At 39.1% G+C, this 22816-nt stretch overlaps 2 protein-coding genes across 2 annotated transcripts in view; one reads left to right on the top strand and one right to left on the bottom strand.

The window, feature by feature from the left end:
- Positions 1–1980: 1980 nt before the first annotated feature.
- Positions 1981–19594, bottom strand: LOC104360064 (minichromosome maintenance complex binding protein). Its single transcript, XM_042791031.1, has 16 exons — positions 19536–19594; positions 18444–18529; positions 16585–16725; positions 16231–16272; positions 15652–15753; positions 14103–14232; positions 12570–12721; positions 11622–11722; positions 9575–9744; positions 8564–8687; positions 6816–6933; positions 6126–6291; positions 4027–4160; positions 3253–3417; positions 2754–2842; positions 1981–2460 (listed from the first exon to the last, which is right to left on the bottom strand). Exons 3-16 carry the CDS (start codon positions 16657–16659, stop codon positions 2334–2336), a joined length of 1695 nt encoding a protein of 564 aa, XP_042646965.1. The 5' UTR covers positions 16660–16725; positions 18444–18529; positions 19536–19594; the 3' UTR covers positions 1981–2333.
- LOC104360272 (SEC23 interacting protein) overlaps positions 19271–22816 on the top strand; it is a 26815-nt gene continuing 23269 nt past the window's right edge. The window contains exons 1-2 of the mRNA XM_042806378.1: positions 19271–19562; positions 19613–19801. Coding sequence (XP_042662312.1) covers positions 19271–19562; positions 19613–19801 — 481 coding nt within the window. The remainder of the gene's footprint in view (positions 19563–19612; positions 19802–22816) is intronic.

Here is a 22816-nt window from a genome sequence, read left to right as displayed (position 1 = left end):
GCTGTGTTTTGGTGTGTGATGTTAAGGGATACGGTACTCCCAGGCTGTGGGGTTTTAAGTTTCAAAGATGGGTGGGTTGTCTTCACTTTCTCTGGCTTAAGAGTCACAGAATGGCTGAAGTTGGAGGGGGCTGCTGGAGGTCACCCGGGCCATCCCCCTGCTCAGGCAGGGCCAGCTGGAGCTGGCTGCCAGGGCCCTCTCTGGGTGGCTTTGGAATATCCCCAAGCATGGAGACTCCACCACCCCTCTCAGCAACCTCATCTAGTGCTCAGCCACCGCCCAGGAAAAAAATGTTCCCTGACATTCTGAGGGAACCTCCTGTGTTTCAGTTTGTGCCCATGGCCCCTTGTCCCATCACTGGGCACCCTTGGAAGAGAACCTGGCTCTGTCCCCTTCGCAGCCTCCCTTCCAGCAGTTATTGACAGAAGATCCCTCTCAGTCAAGGGACCTGTACGTGCCTTAAGCCTTTATCCTTTTCTAGCATTGCACTGCTGCAACCCTCACCTCCCGAGAGGGAAAAACAAACAAGCCAGAGGCATGTTTGTGTGAAAACTCCTTAAAAACTGCCTAAGCCTCGGTACTTTAAGGGTTCTGGAGGAGGGAGCGGAAATTCCAATTACTCTGCCCTTATTCTGGTTAGGAGAAAGAGAAACTGAGCTTTACAGATACTTACATGGTGACTCCTGCAGTCTGAGAGACGTGTAGAGCAAGGGTAGTAATAACTGTAAAGTCATTCTTATATTAAAAAAAAATGTGGCCTAGTCAACAGTTGGGGAACTAATTCCTGATCTGCTGTCTTGGTTCACTGCTTTCTGCTTGGTGATCCAAGAGTATCTCATCCTTCCAGCTTAGGGGTTGTTCCAATACTTATGAAAGGTTGGAGGAGACAGTCTCAAGCAACCCCTGACAATACGCAGTCATTCTCTCAGCAGCACTGAAAAACAATCTTTCAAAGTAACTCTGCTTTCCACTCAGGCTGCGTTTTGAAGAGATCTAATTTTCTCCCTATGCTTGTTCAGTTGCTTAATTTCATATTAACATAGCACACATCAGATGGAACCGTGAGTGTTCATTTTAGCGTTAAAGAAATAAGCCAGAAGGGCATCAAACTAGGCTCAAGTGTCAGATACACAAAAACTGTTTATCATAATAAATACTCAGAGACCAAAAAGAGTGTGCAGAGACTAAAAGGAGAGTTTCAGAGTGGTGGTGCAGCAAAAGACAATGTCCTGTTTAGAGTAAGAAGAATGCAGTAAAGGGAGGTCATGGTTACACAGTCTCAATCACGAGAAAGCACTAAGGTGGTACTGGCTTAATGTAAACGTGGCAGGAGCCTTCTTTCTTGTTCAGAAAAGGATTAATTGAAGCAAAATCTAGAATTAGCTCCACTGACTCTTGCAGGCTGTCTCCACAAGGACAGCCCTACCTTACTACTCTGTAGTCTTTCTGAATTATTCCAACTCCCTCTTAGCTTAATGGTTCACTACCATTGTTAAATTGCAAGTCATAGTAGGGCCAGTATGTCCTCTGAAAACCAGCTCAAACTGTACAGCACGAGTAAGATATGTACAGGTCATTCTTAATGCTTAATTGGTATTCAAACAATTTAAACACACTGCAGTGCTAGTAGTGTAGAAAGTAATAGATGTTTTGTACATGAGTATCACCAACTCCCCAGTCAATATTTTTTTTTTAAAAAAGTTGTGCCAGAATAAATCTCATTAGAGACGTTTGAGAAGTTGTGAAGTCCTGGTCTTCTCTAAGTAGAATAAAGATGTATTTTATACTGGAACCTTGTCATGGATAAGATCAAATCACTTCTTTACACCCCAGTGTAATCGCTATTATGCTGCTGCTGTGAGTGCAACGTGCCTCAGCTCATGAGAACATGACAGTTCTAGATACTAAAGTCAATGTTTCCTTCAGCTGCAGTTGCCGGCTAGCCAAAAGCTCTGATACTCAGAATTCAGTCATTCAAGAATTATAACACAAACTTATTCCAGAACAGAGACTACCACAGCTGTTTATGAAGGGCTAGAGGTTAAAGTTTCTTATTATTAAACAAAGTAAGTTTATGCAACTTCAGTATTAAAGTTTAATATCAAACAATTTGCTCATTATTACCAATCTTCAGTTACAAAACAGGCTCCAAAAAGATTTCATAAAATATGTTTAACTGGCTGAACAGAGTTAAGTGTGTTCAGACTGCAAGGGTAAATATCCATAACTTTTTGGTATAAATTATCTACAAAAACTGGTATAAACAATATTCCAATCTTAGTATGGGTTCCATCTAGGATTAGACAAATTTTCATGGCGACATCCACAAAATATTAAAGTTCATTCCCATTAACACATTTTTGCTGCTGAAGTCTGGCTTTACGCAATGCCTCCAGTTGTTTTGCTCTCAGCCACCTCTCCCGTGACAGCGTTGTCTGCCCCGCGCTGAGAGACAGGAACCTGGATGAGCAGAAACAACAGTTAAGAGCTCGTGCACGTGTCAGGTTTGATAAACTAATACAGTACTAAACCAGTTTTCTTTCAGTATCCTGCAAACTTGAAAGCATGGGAAGAAAGTGGGGAAGGAAGACTTTGCCTAACTAAGACTCTGTGACAAGAGGAAGGGGAGATGCCACCTTCTGATTGCTAGCCAGCCTCGTGCAACTGCCATCAGACTGCAGACTACGAGCCTTGACTTGGTTTGTTACCAGCTTGTGAGAAAGTCTTTGGTTCTCACAGACAGCGCCACCCACCTCGCTACAAGCAGAGTTCTGTGCAGATCATCAGCCGTTATGCTCTCAGGGTCGTTCTTGCGCATTTCTACAAAGTCTTCTTCTACTGCCTACAAACAATACAGCACGCCAGTAAGTGGCAAAATAAAAATCTTCACTAGGAGATAAGCTTTTAAAGAGCTAAACACTGTAACTACCCTTAGATTCCAAGAGAAACATTTCAACTCATTGCTGCCAGGAAGCGAGCCTGCGTAAAAATAGGCTAGTTCTCATCTTTGAAAAGAATCAGTTTTCAAAATGAGTTTAGAAAGCAGGGTACATGTAAAGTATATACTGAAATGCTCAAAAGTACAAATCCTTAAAGGCACATTCAGGTCAAGAAAATGCCTCTGTCTGGTTTTCAGAACACTTCAAGGAGTACCACTGACAGGGAGAGCAATGGGAAGGTACAGTAACTTTCTGTGAAGGTGCTTTCTATCTGAATATACAGTTGAAAACATATTGGTGAAATCTTCCATACCTTGGTCACTTCATCAGATATACTGTAGTCCAGCAGTCTCAACAAACTTAGATAAATTCTAAATTTGTTCAAAACAGAAGGGAGCACTGCTGTTAGGAGGCTGTTCATATACTCTTCCATGTTTGGTGGAATTATCTGTGGTTGTAAGTGGACTTGGCAATCTGACTGAAAAATAAAATTACATATCATGTCTTTCCACATCCTGTTTTTTCTACTCCAAGACTAATTTAATCTCTAAAGCAACAGAAGTCACTATTTCCCAGAATTAGGTAAAGTCATTCTTTCAATATTTTAACAGTTGCCTTTTTGAAAACCAGCATGAAGTCTTTATTCAAGTTTCACTTAGAGGCAAGAGAGCAAACGCCCAGTTCATAAAGCTGGAATGCAGAAGACCAGACATTTGTAAACTTAGGCTACCCACTTTTTCTAGGGTCAATGTCAGATCCACTGCTCCTTCTTCACGTGTCCCTTCATGTGTCACCTCAAACTACTGTACTAGAAAAGGCTTGGAGAGCAGCAGTGTACCTGCAGGCTCTGTTCATACTGCATCACTGTTCAGCCAAGGAGGAAGGAAGGTCAATCTCTTGGTTTCCCTTAACAGGTTTTTGGCCTGGCTGCAGCCATGAGTGACAAGGCAGTAACTAATACTGGTGTCATACCCACCCCTGGTCACAAGACAGTTTTCCTGTCTTCACTTGTCCCTGGAATGGCATGCTCTAAGTAAGTAGCTACCAATTGTAGTTATTCCCTAAATTCAGGAAGACCTTGCCATACCGGTAGGAGCGATCGGCCCTCTGAAGTGATAAGAACATTAATATTGCATGGGAATTCCATCTGGTGGTAACTGAAGTCATAATCCACCTTCTGCCAAGTTATCAGATTACCCAGTGCTGTCACATTATGTACACCTAGAAAGGCAAGAACAAATTCTCTGACAACTGGACCTAAACAAATGTCAGACCTGATTTTTTTTTTTTTCCCAATCTGTTTTTAAATGAGCAGCTGGTAGAAAAATTCTTGCAAGCATCCTGTGTCTTCTGGTGTCTGTGGGGTCCTCCAAATAGAGACAACCATTTCTTAAGACCAAAATTAAGAATTCTTGAAGGATTTCAAGCCTAAATTTTATCTGTCCCAGTATATGTGTTAATGTTTTCATTGGTCAGCAGCTGAAAAACATACCCATCACCATTTTGGCAAATTTTTATACAAGTGACATGCCTTACCTGGAACTAAATTATTTAAAATCTAGAAGGTTAAGATTGACAAATTAACTGGTTAACACTCGGAATTCTCCTTCTGAAATACCAACACGTACCCGACAATTCGTTCTTTTCAACATCATTACTGCATCAAATGACACATCCATTGTTATGTTTTTACCTCTAATGAATTAGTATTAATTTACTATACTGTAAGTAAAGGATATGTTAGTAAATAAAAGCAAATTTAATGTTATTAGTTTACTTCTGGGACATTTTCCCACTTGAAATCTCTAAATTGTAACTTCCAAGAGTTCCAAACCAACTACTAGATCTGAAGACGCTTGTTCTTCTCTAGGATTAAATTTTGTTCCTAACATTATTACAAGACATTAAAAATTCTTATTTTTTTACTCTAAATTCAGTAGAGAACAACATCGCACCAATAGAAATGAAATAAAATTAACAAGCCTTTTTTATTTGCAACTTTTAATACTTAAAATATTACTTTTCCTTAAATGTTGAGTTTTTTTAGACATTAAGGAGAAACATTTTAGAAACCCTATAAACCAGCACAGTAAGATTTTTCTGTAAATGGGACTTTTAATGTTTTGACTTTTTTTTTTTTGAAACAGACAGTGCAAAGATTTCTACTATTTTTACTATTTTCTTCAGTGAAATTTTGTAACTTTGTTAAAGCAAAGTAATGAAAAAAAATAATGAAAACTCAAAACCAAATGAATAATTTCAATGAAAAACTTTTAACAGCACTAATTGACGTTTCTAAATAGAATTAACCTGAAATATGAACCTCACTAGTTGCCAGACTAAGTGAATGGGACAGAGGACTGATACTCATTACAAGATTTATTTTAAAATAGTCACTTCCAATGATTTTCTATTCTTCTTTCCTTGAAATCACCACAGATACCTGTAACTATGCATTCTCCAGTCACTGAACTTTTAATAAGCACTGCAACTCGCCTCTTATGTAGGTTACAAGTAAATTAATCATCTAAAGCTCAGTCAAAAGCATACTACACAGTGCTACCTCAGCTTACAAGATAGAATCATCATTCTGTTCATTCCACGCAGTAATAGCTGTTTTTTTAACTCCTATTTTCAGTTGGGTTTTCAGGAATGTTTTCCATATATACAGTAAAAGTACAAAGCATAAGGCAGCAGCATACACTCCCCCCACTTCTTAATTCATTATCACAGGAAACTGAAAGGCCATTCTAATGTATCAGAGGGTATTTTGGTCTAAAGAATTATTCAAATTAGTGGCCTTTTCCACCAAGTGACAAAAGACAATGTCCAGAGTTACAATGCAAACAAAGCTATACTAAACAAGGAACCATCTTGTTTCATTATTGGTCATTTGTGGTCTGGCATAGAGATTTTGAGTCAGCATAAGCATTTCTGAGCAAAATACCAGAAACTTCCAGGAAGTAAAATAGGGAAAAAAACAGCCAAAAGGTCAAGCCTTAAGTTGTCTGAGAATGCTGCAGACTAGCAGCATGAAAGTACAAGCAATGAAATAGGATATAGAAACCACAAACAGTTTTGTAATAGTTATCACTGGGACATAATTAGCATCACTGTCTTAAAATATATCAACTTTTAACCTCCCAGATGAGATTTTTTTTCTTTTAAAAACCAAAAAATGTCTACCTGTTGTGTCAAGCTGTCCCTGCTCAAGCTGAGTCTCATCCACTACAAGGGAAGTGTTGCTGGCAAGCTGCAATACTCCACTGACTAAGCGATTAGCTGCGTAGTCTTTGTGTGGGATAAATCGTGAATGGTTCATGTTTTCAATGGTCATTTGTAGGCGATAGGACTGAAAACGAGAAAAGAAACTAATCAGCACATTTCCTCCTCTCCAGCTTCCCTAGTAAACATTGCTTCCTCTAAGCAAGAGCTATAACTGTCAACTTCCATAGTAAGTAAAACAAAACTTATTGCAGCAATACAACTATTATGACCCCAAATTGAATTACTATGAATTTCTGCAGAACAGCATCCACCAACTTGGGGATAAACAGTAACGACATGATAATTAAATGACCTAAATGTCTAAACATATCAATCTGGTAAGACAAAGTACAGTATGCAGCATCTGTCTGTCAGTTTAATACCTTGGAGGAGATGATTTTATTCCCTGTTCATCCTAGATGACTAGGTAAATAGGGACTTCAACTGAGAGCCAAGCCACATTTCCATTTTTATCTGCCCTCTTCATGGATAGCAGGAGCTTTCATTTAAGAAGCCTGCTTTTAACCTAAATATTGTTTGTTTTGTTGGAACATTTAGTCAACATCTACCATCAGAAACACTGAAGCACTATAATGCCATTATTCTTACTGCTGGAACAAGCTGCTGGATAATGCGGTATATATGCTCTGTGAAGATGCTATTTCTTGGACATCCGCTCAAGTTGACTGTGAATTTTCCCAGAGGGAGCACATCTCGTCTTGCATAACTAAACCAAAAACAACACAGGTTAGGCAAACATCTGATTAACATGGTGAATACAGGTATCAATCGGTGTGGGTGCTGGACAGTTCTCTGAGAGCTAGCAGGATTTCAAGACCAATACATACATAAATAATAGCCACCTTTTCTTCCTCCTCCAGTGTCCAAGGAGCTAAGTTAGGCTGAAGGCTGCTCTGGAAGGCTTTGCAGCATTGCCCAAAAGCAGTACATTTATAGGGCTTGAGATCCTGTACTGGGCTTTCCAGACGTTCTGTTCTCCTTGTGCTCTATTGTTACCCAGTAAACACACTTCATCCTTTCCTTTTCTCGCTGCCCAATCTCAATTTTCCTGCTTATCATGCCTGTTCATTTCCTTTACCTGCCCTCAGCTTTCCTCTCCCTCTTCTTACTGTATATCTTCTCCCCATTCTTGACAAATTTCAACTTTTTTGTGATATCAGCTAAGAGAGAAAACACATTCTAGTCTAAGTGTTAGAGCATTCACATTCCCACTGGAAAGAATGAAGTGTGCACAGAATAAAAAAAAATGGCATACTGATATTGAAGTATTTAAATTTACATAGGGAGAAGGGTTCAGGTCAGACTGTAAACATAAACCCACCATAAATCTTGTCAGCTCTTAATTGTGCTGCCATGGCATTATGGTTGGATCTATCTTGGTACCACCTGTCTTGCTGAGGCTGAGAAATATGGCTTTTTACACGAGTTGCAAGTATGAGAAAGGTAGGATGCTGAGTCCATTTACATCTCTGTAAACACTTCTGTTAAATGTGAGCTGTGTAAATATGTACTAGTCACTTCGTAGCAGGATGGAATTTTTGAAAACCATAAAACAGGTGGTTCATTTACCAAGAAATTACCTTTTTTTTAAAATGGAATCCATTTACATTTGGAAGACAGACTAAAATTAAATTTGAGCATGACAACTATACGTAATCTAATCAAAACATATTGTCTGAAGTTTCACACCTGAAATTTTAATGAGTCACAGGATGCTGCTCTTTCATCCAGTGACGGTTTAAACCAGCGTAAGAGAACGTTAAGCAAATCCACTTTAATCAGCCACAAAGATAGATCACAACGCATACACATCCAGCTACAGCATCAGCTGCGGTGGTAAATTTCTATCACATGCTAACTGAGGGTCACTTGAATTTACCATTAAACATGTCCACATTTAATTAAACAAATTCCCGAAATGTACCTTTCCGTATCTTTTGATACCTAAACAATAACTTACTGCAGTTAGGAAATGCTGTCTTTGAGAACTCAGTTGCAGATCCTATTCAATAAAAGAAGCTATAGACAAAAAGATGTTTTCATACCTCTGTTTAAAAGTGTATCTTGGAGTTTTTGTCCAACTCCCAAAGCAACACTGAAAGGATATACTGCCACAAAACTTGTCTTTTAAGAAAACTTACTGTTATTTCAGCCAATGAAATCTGTTTACTGTGTCTATTGTGACAGGAGAACTCCAGCTGAACAAAGTACTACTGGAACAAGTACTATTTAAGCTATTTCTGCCATTTATTTGCAGAGTGGTAAAGAACCCCATAGAAGGGGATTTCTTTTAAAATATGAATATTCAAATTCTCAGCAAACATCTAAATACTTACACTGTAGAGATGAGGTGCAATATAAGGTACTCAGCAGCCAAACTGTCTCCCAAGAGGGCATGGGTGAGGAACCCAAGCAACTCTGCTCTCACTGGTGACAGCTCAGACATGAAATTAGAAACAACTGATAAAAGAGCAAAAGACAAGTGTCAGAAAATATGCTGTTCCTCACCCTCTTCCTTCCATATAAATCTTACTTTTCATTACAGTTTGATGAAGAAAAATAGTTACTCCAAAGCAGTCTAGGAAAAGTAAACATTCATTGGTTTTCCAACTGAGCAATTACTGGCTTTGGATAACCTAAGTCACTCACCTTTCCTTGGAAATGTGTGTGTTTTTTTTGTTTGGTTTTTTTTTTTGTTTTTTTTTTTTTTTGTTTTTTTTTTTGTTTTTTTTTTTTTTTAAATTAGATATTGTGTAAAACATTTTCAGAAGGCTGTAAAGTTTGGACCCAAATTTCTAAAATCAATAGCCTATCCATACTATATTAAAAGCAGAACAAAAAACCCTTACATGTAGCACAGCTCAGGACAACCAATACAAGGCACACAAGAAGGAAGATGATAAGTATCAATTAGAGCTTTGCATGCAATAATTCAATGACAAAACAATAACATTCAAACACGTCACAAGGAATAGCATAGTTGCTTAAAACCAGAATTGCCTTGTTTTATTCCCAGTATTATGATTCTTTACATTGTCAGTATGTTTTTTATTTTCACTGTTAAACTAAATTGGAAGTATGAATTTCCAGCAACTCACTCCTCCATTTGGAAACAAATAAAACTTTATGGCCAAACAACTTGGTAATCACAAACATCACAACACCTGTGTGGCATCACAAACACTTGTATCTTGTCCAGTTCTGTAGAGTTGAATGGTTCCTCCATTTAACAAGATTTAAATTCAAACCCTGCCATTGATGCATTGAGCAAAGTAGTATTTGTTCACATGTACTAGGAAACCTCACATTTACATGTATGCAGAGGGAGGTCAGGTTCAAATACTCACAGGTTTTACTGTCCTCTTCATTAAGGCAGGCAGGCAGTAATGGGTTAATGTGTTGCAATTTCTGTGCCAAAATCACATGGATTCTGGGGACTAATGAGGCTGGAGGACTGTGTACTCTCTGTTCTTCTGCCATGTCCATACACTCCATAGGATCGAGGGCTGAGCTGTCCCTAGGAGAGGGCACAGCACAACTGGACTTAGAAACATTCCACACAAATTTCTCTCCATCTGGCTCAGAAGCTGCTGGAAGCAGGCCAAGAACAGGGCACGTCGGAACAAACAACATCCACAACATCCGCTCCCAGCTCCTGGTAACTCCTCCCATATTCAAACTACCTTCTTCATGATTTTTATGAAGACCATAAGTACTGAATCATGGCTGTATAATGATACAGAAATGCCAAAGCATGTTTGACCAAAAAAATTGGATGCTACTATTTTCAAAAAATAATTAAATCTTTTCTAAAAAAAATAAAAATAAAGCCCACCAAGTAACAAAAAACCAAAACCAAACACTCCAAATAAAAACACATTTATTATTTGCTGCATCATTCAATTAGACGCAGCTTGAAATAAAATGTTTCACACAGTTCTGTCCAGCATGTACTGAAGTCTAAACAGTAACTTCTAAGAAAATAAGGTAATGATTTACTACACTTGTCTATGTATGCACACGAGAGATTTTTATATTCCACTGGATTCCAGAGCCTGACAACAAGATCTTCTAGGCAGTCACTTAACAGGTATGTCACCAGCTGAGCAAAAAAACCCAAACCCAATGAGTAAAGAAATCCTAATGTGCCTCAGCTCAAACTTGAAGGTACTACCTCTTAACTTAATAGTTCAGAGACACAAGCTTTGCTCTCCCTGATGATGCCTTATAAAATTCTTTCCAGGTGCTTTTCATTTGTTATGTAGAAACTAAAATTCCTAAAGTGACCATACCAGGTAATAGTAAAGTTTAGTACAAATTTAATCAACTTGTAGTGGTTTTAAAAGCTGAAAGGCTTTGTAACTTCAAAGCTTCTTCAGCAGCCCACCAACAGACTATCCACTTGTTCCATTAAAAGAAATCTCTTCTGTTTGCATACAAAACATTGCTAAATGCCACCATTTTGTCTATTTGTGATAGAATGACATGCAGGAAAACACCCCAGCAAGCCCTGACAGACCAACTGAGCTGTCAGTCTGGGATTAGCTGTCAGACAGTTGATAACCAAAAGCAGCTGACCAGGCTGAGTTAACTTTTAAGAAGTTGACACTATAAAGGATTCACGCTGCCCTCTTCGTATTGGACTTATCAGAAAGATAAACAAAATCACCAACTGAAATAACTTAAAGCACAATGGTTCAAGACATCAATAGTATATGTGTTAGATCAGTCAACAGTTTTATTTTAAAAACTGACTTCTTGTGTCCTTCTGGATTAGTTTGTATTTTGTCAAGCAAGTAGTTGCAGAACAGCAGGGGATATGGGAAGTTTCTATTGGTGGTATAACGTGATGATATACCTTAACTAATGAACAAAAAATCAACCCAATTTTTACTAATTTTGGTCACTTCCACTCTCCATGCAGACATGCAAACATTTTTTTTTTTATATTCTTCAGAACTGTTTATGGTAGCAACGTTCACGGACTTAGAAATTATTTCAAAAGGACATTTTATAATTTTACAGCTTATTTGAAAGCTTTATACACTGTTCACTCATTCATTGAAAGTTCAATAGGTGTGAAAGAGTATAAAAGATTTAGCTATAGAAGCACTTTCTGCTTTATAGACTGTACAACAACCTAAAAAAAAAAAAAAAGATGCATCATGTATCCAAGAGTATGGACATAAGAGTACAATGGACTTCATTTTATAGGATGGTGGATCTAACACTTTCCACATCAAGCTTTTTTTTAAGCAATAAAATTCACCTCTTAAGCATAATTGTTATGTATTTGCACACGGCCCTGTCTGCATTAAGGGGACAGCCAAAATATTTTGCTCATTGACCTAAACATTTCCCCCATTTCAGGGTCACGCATCAGGGGAGACTTACCTCTCTTCATTGTTTACTATGCTCAGCACTGGGTCCACAGACAAAATACCGTATACCTCCAGAACATCATTAACTTTGAAGCTATCCCAGCTCTCATAGACCTGCCATAAAGAGGAAATTATAAAATACAGGGGCAGATGGGCCAGATGCAGGACTGAACACATACACACACACAGAGGCAAGAGGAAAAACCTCGGGAGACTCAACTGTAGGCTGAGAACAGTCTGTGTGAAGAGGTCTCCCCTCAGTGTCCGTAAGCTTACATTGGAAAAATGACTTTTTGTGATTGCAGGCTTTTTCCTATTGGCATTCTTTTGCTACACAAATGTAAACAATTGTATTCTACGCTGATTTATCAAGATTTGCTGAATTGTTGAGCATTCAACACAGTAAGAGCACAGAAACTTTGTGTTTGAAGTTTCATAGTTAATATAGCATACTAGTGAATCAAAGACTATTTCAAATACAATACAAAAATGTGTACTTTGTTGTTTTTTTGGCTTGTTCCATCACAACTTTTTTTCCTTTAGAGGACAAATCCTACAAACAAAATACCAGCAGTCAATACCAGCTACATCTAGCAATGGACTTTTTTTTTAAAAAAAAAAAAAAAAAAAAAGGGAAACCAAAACCTAAATGTATTGAGAAGGTGCAAGCTCTAATAAATGCTGTTGAAGGATTTCAGCAATTATGATACAGCACTCGTGAAAAGAAACACTGTAACAGCGACGACAAACACTGTAACAGCGACGACAAACACTGTAACAGCGACGACAAACACTGTAACAGCGACGACAAACACTGCAATTATCCGTAGAAACAAAATTCTGGGCCTGAGGGAATTTCTGTGCCTATAAATCAATGCAAAGATAACAAGTTTCATTCTAACTTCAGATTCTGAAGCCACTGAGGCCACAGGCATGCTCATCATCTCTCCACTTGTGTTACCTTTACAAGACATGCTGGTCCCTTCTCTCCTGGCAATGGAAAATTCAAGTCAAGTGGAGGGGAGCAGTTGGGAGAAATGAGATGATGACCTGCAGAAGCTTCTGTTTCTAATCTCTTTGGCTCCACACATCCATGGATATCACTTCCACTTCCTGAAAAATACAGGAGTCGTACACTCTTTAAACAGAAATGCAAAAATTAACAACTTTCTTCAGAATTAAACTAATTTAACAAGATGTCTGAGACAAAAATATTTAATGCAATATATTTGACAGAAGATATTCTTAATCAGAATAGAAAAGTCTCACAAATGCATATTTTATATTAGCAAGTTAAGTGTGAATGAGAGTACTGGTAAAGATCTATGTGTCTTAGAAATCCAAACATGGCCAGACATTTGATCTTCAAAATGTAATGCTTAACCTGTGTGAATGTTTTTTTTTTTTCCTAAATTTCACAGGACTGCTAAGGTAATATTTTTCTGCACCTCATGTTTGAAAAACGAGATAGTTCTTAAAGGTGAGAGTATACATCAACAAAACAGTTAACATTAAAAATCTCTGTATATTTTCAGCAATAATAAAGCTATAGAAATCTATTCTACAATTGATCAGTTTGAGTATGAAGATAAAACAGTCTAATCTTGCAAACTGGTAAGAATACAAATGGAAAAACCTGAATTCAATCGATGAACCCAATAGACATAGAACATCAAACAAAAGAAAGTAATAGCTTCTACTTTTTTTTTTTTCCTTTAACAGGACTGACAATTTTACACTAATCACTTTCTCTTGTTCAAAAGAAAGCTTGCCAAAACCTCCATGCCAATTTAAATGGCATCTCCACAGATGAGCATCAAAACAGTTCACAGACGGATTACATCAGTAAGAATTGCACACCATTTGAACACTGATAGTATTCAAAATACCACCCTCTTAAACAGTTTAATAGCTTTCTTCAGGATGCTACAAGTGTCTGGTATTAATCGGGTTCCTTTATGAAGCTTGTTAGTAAATCATGTTAGAGAAAAGGTAAAGGTTGAAGATATTTTTTAGATGTATACTGCCGTTTGTAGCAAAGTGGCACCTAATTAACATGTAGTTTGGCTTCCATTTACACAATAAAATCAACACACAGAGTGTGAGGGAGACAAGATTACATGATATTCCCCAGATTACCATCTGTAATAGAGTAGGAAATTAAACAAGAACTCCTAAATTTCAGGCTGCTGCTATAAATCGTTTGTGTGCTGTTACATACAAAAGGCAATACACAAGTGCTGCTGTACAAAATTTTAGGAATTAACTTTAGAAAGTAGTACCGACAAGTCACACCATATACATGCAACACCATAGGCTCTCCTATACTACTTCAGTTTAAACCACTGACAACTTCAACAAAGCCACCAAATTAGTTATGAAGGCTGCAACAACACTACTGATTCAAACAATTGCAAATATTTCAATTTTTGAAAATTAAATTTTTGTAAATTCTGGAAAGATATCATAACTATTCATCAATAAGAACTATTACCCATATGCTGCTCTTTTTGTTTAGATGGATGTAGATCCATATCCTCATCTTCCTCATAGCTCCTCTTATGGCGACTTGGTGTGTAGGATGTTGAAGGACTAACTCGAGCTTGGCTTGCACTAATATATGCGTAAAATTGCAGATTAAGGACAACTGCAGACTCGGTTGAGAAAATTCAAGCAACGTAAATTGTTGTGTGGTTTTTTTTTTTTTTTAAATGTTATTATCTTATTTTGATTAAGACATTAAAACAATTCTTCAAATTCTCATCTAGATGTTATCTCTTTAGATACATAAATAACCTGCTTAAGAAGTGTAGAGCAGTTGCTGGCTTCGTTGAAATTAGAGACTAAAAACCAGAGTGTCATTCCACTCTCAATCCAAAATGGGGCTTTTTTATACCCAGAGAACATGCATGTGGTCAGGCACAACTCAAAATCTCAAGAATTTTTTTTCTCCCACATCTCAACCCTAAAGAACAGACATTATAATAATATTTAAAGATCTTCTGTCTGATACAATTATTATTACTTTAAAAAGAAACAAACAGAAAATGTTCACATCCTTGTAAGATAATATCAATACTACACTTGTAAATTAATTTTGAAAAAGCTAATACACTTTTCCTTTTCTTAGCATGACAGGCAAACACTGATATTGTGTTTACTATTTTCAGAGTAGTCTGGCTTACCTTTTATTTCCACTGCTGCAGTACTTTGCTGTAAGCTTCACGCAAAGACTACCTCTTACCAATCATTTTATTACAAAAATTGTGTTAGCTTCATTTTAAAATTGCACTGACATTCTGTGTCAATGACAAGTAGTAGTTTTCTTAAATTCTAAACTCAAAATCTGAAATATCAAATGATTATAGATTTACTATCAAATTCTTTTTACAAAAAGCAACACATCTTAGGTTTTCTAGACTCTCCCCTGGAGAAGATAAAATTCCTAAATGGTGTTAAAAGAAGCATCCTGTATCCATTCCACTCAAATAATTCAACTTCCATTTACTAGGAGAAACTAAAGATGATTTGCTTCTCCCCAAAATGTTTCCTGTACTCACTGAGAAAATGACATACAGTGGTCAAACTATTAAAACCATAACGCTTTCATTTCCCAGGAATTATTGTCTTAGCATATCCAGCTACAGGTGTTTTTACAGGTCCTTGTAGGAGACTCTCACTATGTAAGAGTGTCCTAATTTAGTCACAAAATGCCAGTGAAATGCCCATGGCTCACCTGAGGTTTCTCTTTTTCTAAGCATTTGCAAATAGAAATTAACAGAAATTTTCAATACTCTCCCAAGCAAACGTGAAAATCTAGTCTAAATCCCTAGTAAATCAAAAAGCAATGCTCGTAAATTCATTTGCATCCTCTTTGTGTGTATAGCACATCACCAATTTTTCCTTTTTACTTCTACGCCTACCACCTCTCCTGATTCACTCAAATAAAAGAAACTTTAAATAAACTTATTTCCTTAAATCTAATTAATTAGTCAATGATCACTGTTTGTATAGCAGAGGACTAGCTCAGTCAAAAAAGATATTTCTTTCACCCATGCGGATTCACCAGGCACAGGAACACAGTAGAAAGTCTGTCTCTCTGAGGTGACTGTTTGTGAGGAGTTCAAATCAATTTCCTGCTGAGGCTAGAATACCAACAGAAATTTTGTTAGAAGTCTGATTAGAGTTTGTTTTCTTTTTTTAAGCTAATACCACAGATTCAGTTACTCAGCCAGAAGTTACAACAAACATGCAAGACTACATACTTGTGAAACAACGAATCCACTCAGTCTGTATCTATAATGCTTTGATTCTAATTGCACTGCACTAAATTGTTTTCCATAGCAGAAAGTTTCAAGATCAAGAGCACTTCCCCCCCTCTCTCCAAGCAAAGAAATTTTAAAACCAACAGAAACAGCTTGAAGTCTGCTGAACTTTGAATGCTTAACTGCATGAGCAGTTAAGGATACTCTGCTTTCCAAACCGGAGATTAATTTTGCATTTTTAAGAGCAGTATTTTCAGGAATCCACTGGTGAGCACCAAATAAGCTATACTGGACTTATAAACTCCATCTTTCTGTCTAATATTTCATCTCAAAATTCAAGTAACTTGTGTAACTTACCCCACACTCTGCCACATCTCTGTATTTACCAAAATGCAAAACCTGTCAAGAAGGAAAAGGCAATGCAATCATTATGCTTCTGACAGTACCCTTGACATGAATTACTTACAACAAAATCACTGCAGTCAAAAGTCCCTCAAAGATATACTGCCAAAGCTTTCATTATTTTAGCAATTTTCATTCCTCAACAGAAATGCAAGAAGTGATGTATTACTGATGCCATTAGAGCCATACAGAGTTACTACTAACTAGTGTCCAGACTTCACAGGTTTAACTCAGAAACTAGAGAAATATGAAGACTAAAATGGATAGTTATAAACATTTACTAAAATAATAAATCAGTATTTCACTTACACGTGCATTTGTGTTTGGGTCAACTGTTTCATATACTCCCATGTAAAACTCAGGATCAAACATATCTTGAACCATGCAGCGAAATTTCACTAAACTGTTGGGTTTTAGGTAATGTACGGGAACATCATTCAGTGATGGAACCTATAAAAAAGAGCTTATTCTAAACAACTGGTATATATTAAGAAATGCTCCGAAGTAAGCCAAAACCAGCACAAAAGCTGATTCTCTTATTCTCTGATCATCTGGCATATCCTACCGGTCAGTTACTTGCCTCAAACCCTCTATTGTTGTTGTTGATATGATTATTAATTGCCTCATCAGGTAATATACATAATATTTTCCGAGTACATCTCCTGCCCTAATCCAAGCAGTAACAAAATGTGTATATATCAGCACCAGAAGTTTCTGCAATAGCTGTTACAAATAATAGTTACGATTATCAGACACTTAACAGTTCCCAAATTCTTCTAGTTCCAAAGCCACCAGTCCCATTCATTTCTCAATCCCGATACTGGACTATAAAAGAAATGCATTTCAATCATTGAAACTGTTAGAAAACTGTATAACATTTGAAATTAAGTCTTAAAATGGGAATTATTACAGCTGCAGTACTAAATAGAATTTATTACTTATTTCCACTTAACAGCACTTTTACCACATCTTATGTACCAATGGTACCATAGCAATTGCTTGCACAATTTTTTATAACAAAAGGCTGTGGAAAACCTGTATGTTGATTCCAAGTCCACACTGGGGGAGCCTGTTTCACATGTTTACATGACAATGGAAAAACAGAAGGAAAAAAACCTCAATGCCTAGGCATGGGGTGTAACTTGAAAGAACAAGACTTGCAGTAATAATAGAGTTGTCTGACTGTGAAGATAAACTCTTTGTTGAAAACAAACACATCCAACGTTAAAATGCAACAAAAACCAGAAGTGGTTCTATAGGAAACAGCATTTTGACAAACATATTGCCTCATATTTCTCTTGAGTAAGAAAATGCCCTTTCAGTTTCTTCTAATGTTGTAGATTGAACATAATTTTGCCATCTACGCTTCGATGTAAACTGTCACTGAAATATTAATTATGGAATATGTTCACTGACAGAGGAATTAAAAAAGAAACCTAATAATTTTCATTTTTTTTTTATCCGTAAGCAGAACGGATTTGATATGAAAGTTTCTAATCCACTTAGCAGTGTTCCACGATGTCATTTTTGCCACAGTCTTTCAGAAAAATATCAGCTTTTGAACTGAAGTGTGCATGTTTTATTTTTAAAACTAACGCATAGCTTCCTTGCTAAACTGTGAAAACCAGGCCTGATCCAGCCCAGTAAGGCACAGTTGTAACAGAAAGTATTTTTTCCTAAAACCTGAAAGCCCAAGTATCTATTTATTCAACCCACGCAAACTTTGCAGCACTGAGATAAAAGATCGTGACAGAAGGGGTTTCTAAACAGCAGTTCAGGAACTTGTGGTGTACAAACACTGCAGACTCACAGCAGACAGGGCATGCATTAACACTTTCCAAAATGACAGTATTTGTCAGCTCCTGCCATCTACTGGATTGTACTACAAATAGGCAGCGTTCAGCAGCTTCGGCCCAGGGCAAAACAGTACACTGAAGTCAAGTGGATTGGCTTCTCCAGTTTCAGTCAGGATTTTGCATCTTTGCTTTACACACAGGTTAAACCAACCGAGATGTAAATAATGTATCACAAAATCAAGGCATAAAATTTGGAAGTGTACTTATCACAAAAAGGAAGAACTTCTCAAAAGCATGTCACTTCAATAGTTAAGAGGTATAAAGAATGAAACTTAAGAAAGACATAACTCTAAAAGAATAAAACAATCTTACCCAGTTAGTAGCATTGTTTTCCTTTAATTTCTCCTTGAAGTATTCCGTTACCTTCCTTTCCCAATCAGAGTTAGGAACATTTTGGGCTACAAAACACATTTACACACATATTAGCATCCTATAACAGACTTGTATTCAACGTTCTCCTAACATAGTAAACAATTTAAACATTTACTTCTATTCTGGGCAAACGACTGCATTTTAGACTAATTCAGGCCTCTGATAATTGCACTGATTCACACTCTTTCAGGCAAACTAAGATGAGCACAGCCACTCTCAGAAGCGAGGGCAAGCTCTGAAACACTGCCATCCACCCAGTGAGAAAGCAGTGGAGGTGAGGTACCACTTTCTGCTTTACGTTCGCTGCCGAAATTTTTATTTCAACATGTTTTTAGTTAAGATCAAGCCTAGCACAGGAGCAGCTTCAGCGAACGGCGCTGGTAATATTACCGCGGATCAGTAACCCATGTAGTCAGCACACATCGCCCCCGAAACCCCAAATAGGCTTCGTTTTCGTTCCCCGCCGCCCCAACCGGCCTGCCGAGCCGCGGCAGACCTTGCTGCCCGGGCGGGAGGTCCCGGCACAGCTCAGGGACGGGAGCAGCCCCTCGGCGGCCTGGGGCGCGCAGCTCCCGGGGAGGGGGAAGGAGGAAGCGGCGAGCGGCCCTCACTGCTTTTTTTTTTTTCTTCCCAGTTCACCGGGGAGCTGCTGCTCTGTCCCCGCGGCCGGGCCAGGCCCGCCACTCTCCCGCCGCCACCCCGGGGAGGGGAAGCCCCGGCCGCCCGCCGAGAGGGTCCCGGCCCTGCCCGGCCCGCGCTCACCGAAGATGCCCTGCACGATGCTGAAGGGGTTGTTGAGCCAGTCGGCCACACACGGCATGGCGGGGGGGGGGTGTGTGGGGTGGGGGGGAGGTGGCGGTGGTGAGGGCAGGAAGGGAGCTGCCGGCAAGCTGCAGCCGCCAACTCCCGCTCGCAAGCCCAGCGCGGGGGGAAGCTCCCCGCTTCCGTCCTCCTCCGCCACCGCCGCCTCCTCCTCTTCCTGCGGCAATGGCGACGCCGCCAGGGTCCGGCCCGCCTTCTTCTCCTCCTCACCCGTACGCGCAGAGGCCGTCAGGGCGCGTCGCCGCAGCCGCCATCTTAGAAGCGGGCAAAGCGCTGAGGGCGGAAAGGGCCGAGCCCGCCACGGGGGCAGGGACGTGGCCGGGGGGGGGCAGCCATGGCGGCAGCGAAGTCCGGGGCTACCGGTGGCACCAATTTGCTCTTCTCTTCCTCTGCCACTGAGTTCAACTTCACCGTGCCCTTCATCCCGGTCAGCCAGGCTCCGGCCATACCGCCGGGCCCCGCTCTCCTGGCAGCTGGTAGGGAAGGGCGACTGGGGGCGTGCTATGAGGGGAGCAGGAGGGCGCGGAGGGACAGGCGGTTCCCGCGCAGCCCCTCCGCGCCGCTGGGTAGCGGGCGGGGGGTCCTCGGGAGCCCTGAGGAGCCGAGCCCGGGGGTGCTGCGGGCCCGACCGGCGCCTGGGCCCGCTCCGTGCCCGTTAGAGCCTCCGGAGCGTCTCTCTGGGCAGGTGGTCGCTGCCAGGAAAGGCAAGCTGCTCGAGATGTCTCTGTTCCGCTTTCTTGCGCCTAATTGCTACTTACGTATTTGGTTTTTAGTCCTGTGGCTAAGGAGAGGGGATGATGCTCGTGTTTTTAGTTCATCGATTAGTATGTTTGTTTCAACAGTTGAAAGTTGTCAGTACTTCTATTCAGGGGTGTGCTTAGCGTTTTCACTTTTCTTAATCTCCTCTTCCATGTTGTCTTCTGTTTTTCCTAAGGCACCTTAAGATCCTTGTTAATTTAACCATGGTTTAAATACCCTTTCCTTCTAAAGCCTTAATGGTGTTCCATACAGATACCAGTGCAGCTTAAAATTTGATGCTCAGTTTCAGATATAGGACTGGATTTTTCTGGAAATGTCTGAGGTTAAAGCCCTACGCATTAGAAGTACATCTAGAAATCAGATATTTTAAATTTTACTGCATTGCTTTTTGTTGAGTCCAAAATCCAAGACTTGATTTCAGTACTGTTGTATCTTAGCTAAAATTAATATTAATATAGCTGGAAATCAGTGGAGTACATTTATGTAGATTTAATAAAATGTTTGCCAAGTGTGACTTTGAAACATTTTTTTGGATCGACTTAAGTTTTTTTTTTGCGTGGGAGGGATAAAAGCATTACAGTAATACTCCTACTTACTTGAGGTATCTAGGTAGCTGATTACAACTTCCACTGTGCAAACGTTATAGTTTTTCATTTTGCAGATATACATTGTTCTTAATTTAAAAAAAAAGTAATTTTTAAGTGCTAGTCTGGCTAGTAGCTTTGCACAGACTACTGTCACGTAGCAATTTCCTGAAGACTTTGAAGCTAGCCATGGAGAAAATCTGATGGGATTTCATTAATGTGGTGAATCGTGTACTCTCCATTTCACTTAAAATTTGATTGAAGATTCATAGTTTCATAACTGGAGTGAATTTCATTGCCAGAGGTTGTGCCACATCCCATGTCTATCCAAGTAAGCCCCCTGTCCTGTTAAATGTTGTATTTCTGTGGTCTGTTGTACTTGCCATTTGTCCAGCCAGGTGTCATAGGGGTCTGGCTGCGTAGAGCAGTTTGCATCTTGAATCATATTTTGAAGCAGGAAAGAACAAGCTCTTGAGTTTGAATTTTTAAATTATGTAAAATGTAATAAGAATTGATCTCAGGAATTGTTTGACATCTGACAGCCAACATTAGGAAGCTGTGTTCAGTCATAAATTTGTTGTATCTTCAAGAGTGAGTAATAAGTGTTTAGTGCTTTGCAGTTTGACGATAGAGGATACATTCTCTGGCTCAGGTGTGGGTGAAGTAACCGGTATACTTACTGTAGATGGAGAGAAGTGTTCCCACTAAGGAAGTGGACTAATGTCACTTGTGGTTGTCAGGTGACAATCTGTGAATGACAAGGTTCCACCTTATAAAGGGAGGGATAGACAGGAGGTTGTCACACAGTCACTGTGGAAGAAAGACTGTTTTGTATATGGGAAGAATACTGTCGTTGTATAGCAAAGCTGGACACCCAGGACATTTTTAAATTTGTATGAAGTGCTTGTTTTTCTGCCAGTCTGGGCTTATGTTCCAATGTAGTTTTTGCAAAATTAGAAAAAGGCTAAGTAGAAAGTGATGTGTTGTGTTAGAAAACTCTGTGTGTGTGTGTGTGTATATATATAAAAGTATAATTATATATATATAAAAATATAATTCTTCTTTTGCAAAACTTTTTTCAATCTCATTTGCAAGGAAAGATACGATTAGACTAAATCTTTGAAACCGAGTTGAAATTGAAGAATAGTACATGTTTTGTGAACAGACATTTGGTAAAGGCCTTGAAAACTCTTCAGCACATTTCTATGTGTTTGTTGTGATCTGACATCATGAAGTCAATTGTGTGCTCTGCTACCAGTTATCTTGGAAAGCTGAGAATTGACAGTGTCATGTGCAGTATGCTTCTCTCTATTCCACAATGTTTATGAGATGTGAAAAGGAGAATTATTTTACTCTTTAGAAGTTGAGACCTTTTATTTGTCTGTCCTTTGTCTTTTATTAATGGCTGTTCTGGTTTCAGCTGGGATAGAGCTCATTTTCCTTCTTAGTAGCTAGAATAGTGCTGCGTTTTGGATTCAGTATGGGATTTGTTATGAGAAGGATATTGATATTATGCTGATATTTTTAGTTATTGCTTAGAAATCAAGGACTTTTCAACTTCCCGTGTCCTGCTAGTGTGCAGGTACACTTGAAGATGGGAGGGAGCACAGCCAGAGCACTGGAACCAAACTGGCTGATGGAATATTCCATATCATACAACGTCATGCTCATATAGATAAGAGTTGGCTGGGAAGCTCTGGTTCTTCCGGGATTATGGTTTCAGATTTTTCCTTCCTCTGGGATTGTTAGCCAGGTATGGGCTGGGCACGGGTCAGTACATGGTGAGCAGTTGCATTGTGCATCGCTTCTTTGTATGTTTTATTATGACTATTATTGTTATAATTATTACTTCAATTATTAAATTGTTTTTTATCTCGATCTATGAGTCTTCTTACCTTTTCCCCTTCCAATTGCCTCCTCGGGGCGAGGGAGGGTGAGCAAGTGGCTGTGTGGTGTTTGGCCGATGGCTGGGTTTGAACCAGGGCAATGGCTATTCTGCTTGTAGTTGGGAAATAATTCATAGGCGTGGCTTCAGAGTGGTCACTGCTTAGAAATAGTTTTAGTATTTTCCACACGATGGTTCACACCCATAGATTTTGGGTTTTGTTCCTCAAAGTGGGATAAAATGCTATGGGTGAAAGTTAGAGA

This window comes from Tyto alba, unplaced genomic scaffold (assembly GCF_018691265.1).
Source record: "Tyto alba isolate M040663 unplaced genomic scaffold, T.alba_DEE_v4.0 Super-Scaffold_1, whole genome shotgun sequence".
Taxonomy (NCBI): Eukaryota; Metazoa; Chordata; class Aves; order Strigiformes; family Tytonidae; genus Tyto; species Tyto alba.
Note: the sequence above shows the minus strand (reverse complement) of the source record. Positions and strands in the feature narration are given on the sequence as shown.

Excerpts from the sequence above, each read along its gene's own strand:
- LOC104360064 (XM_042791031.1), bottom strand. The coding sequence starts at position 16,659 with ATGGTTCAAGATATGTTTGATCCTGAGTTTTACATGGGAGTATATGAA. Across the intron at positions 6,934-8,563 it reads TTGCACCTCATCTCTACAGT|TTATGCAAGACGAGATGTGC; the intron begins GTAAGTATTTAG and ends TTTTTGGTTTAG. Across the intron at positions 6,292-6,815 it reads TCCAGCAGCTTGTTCCAGCA|TCCTATCGCCTACAAATGAC; the intron begins GTAAGAATAATG and ends TCTCGTTTTCAG.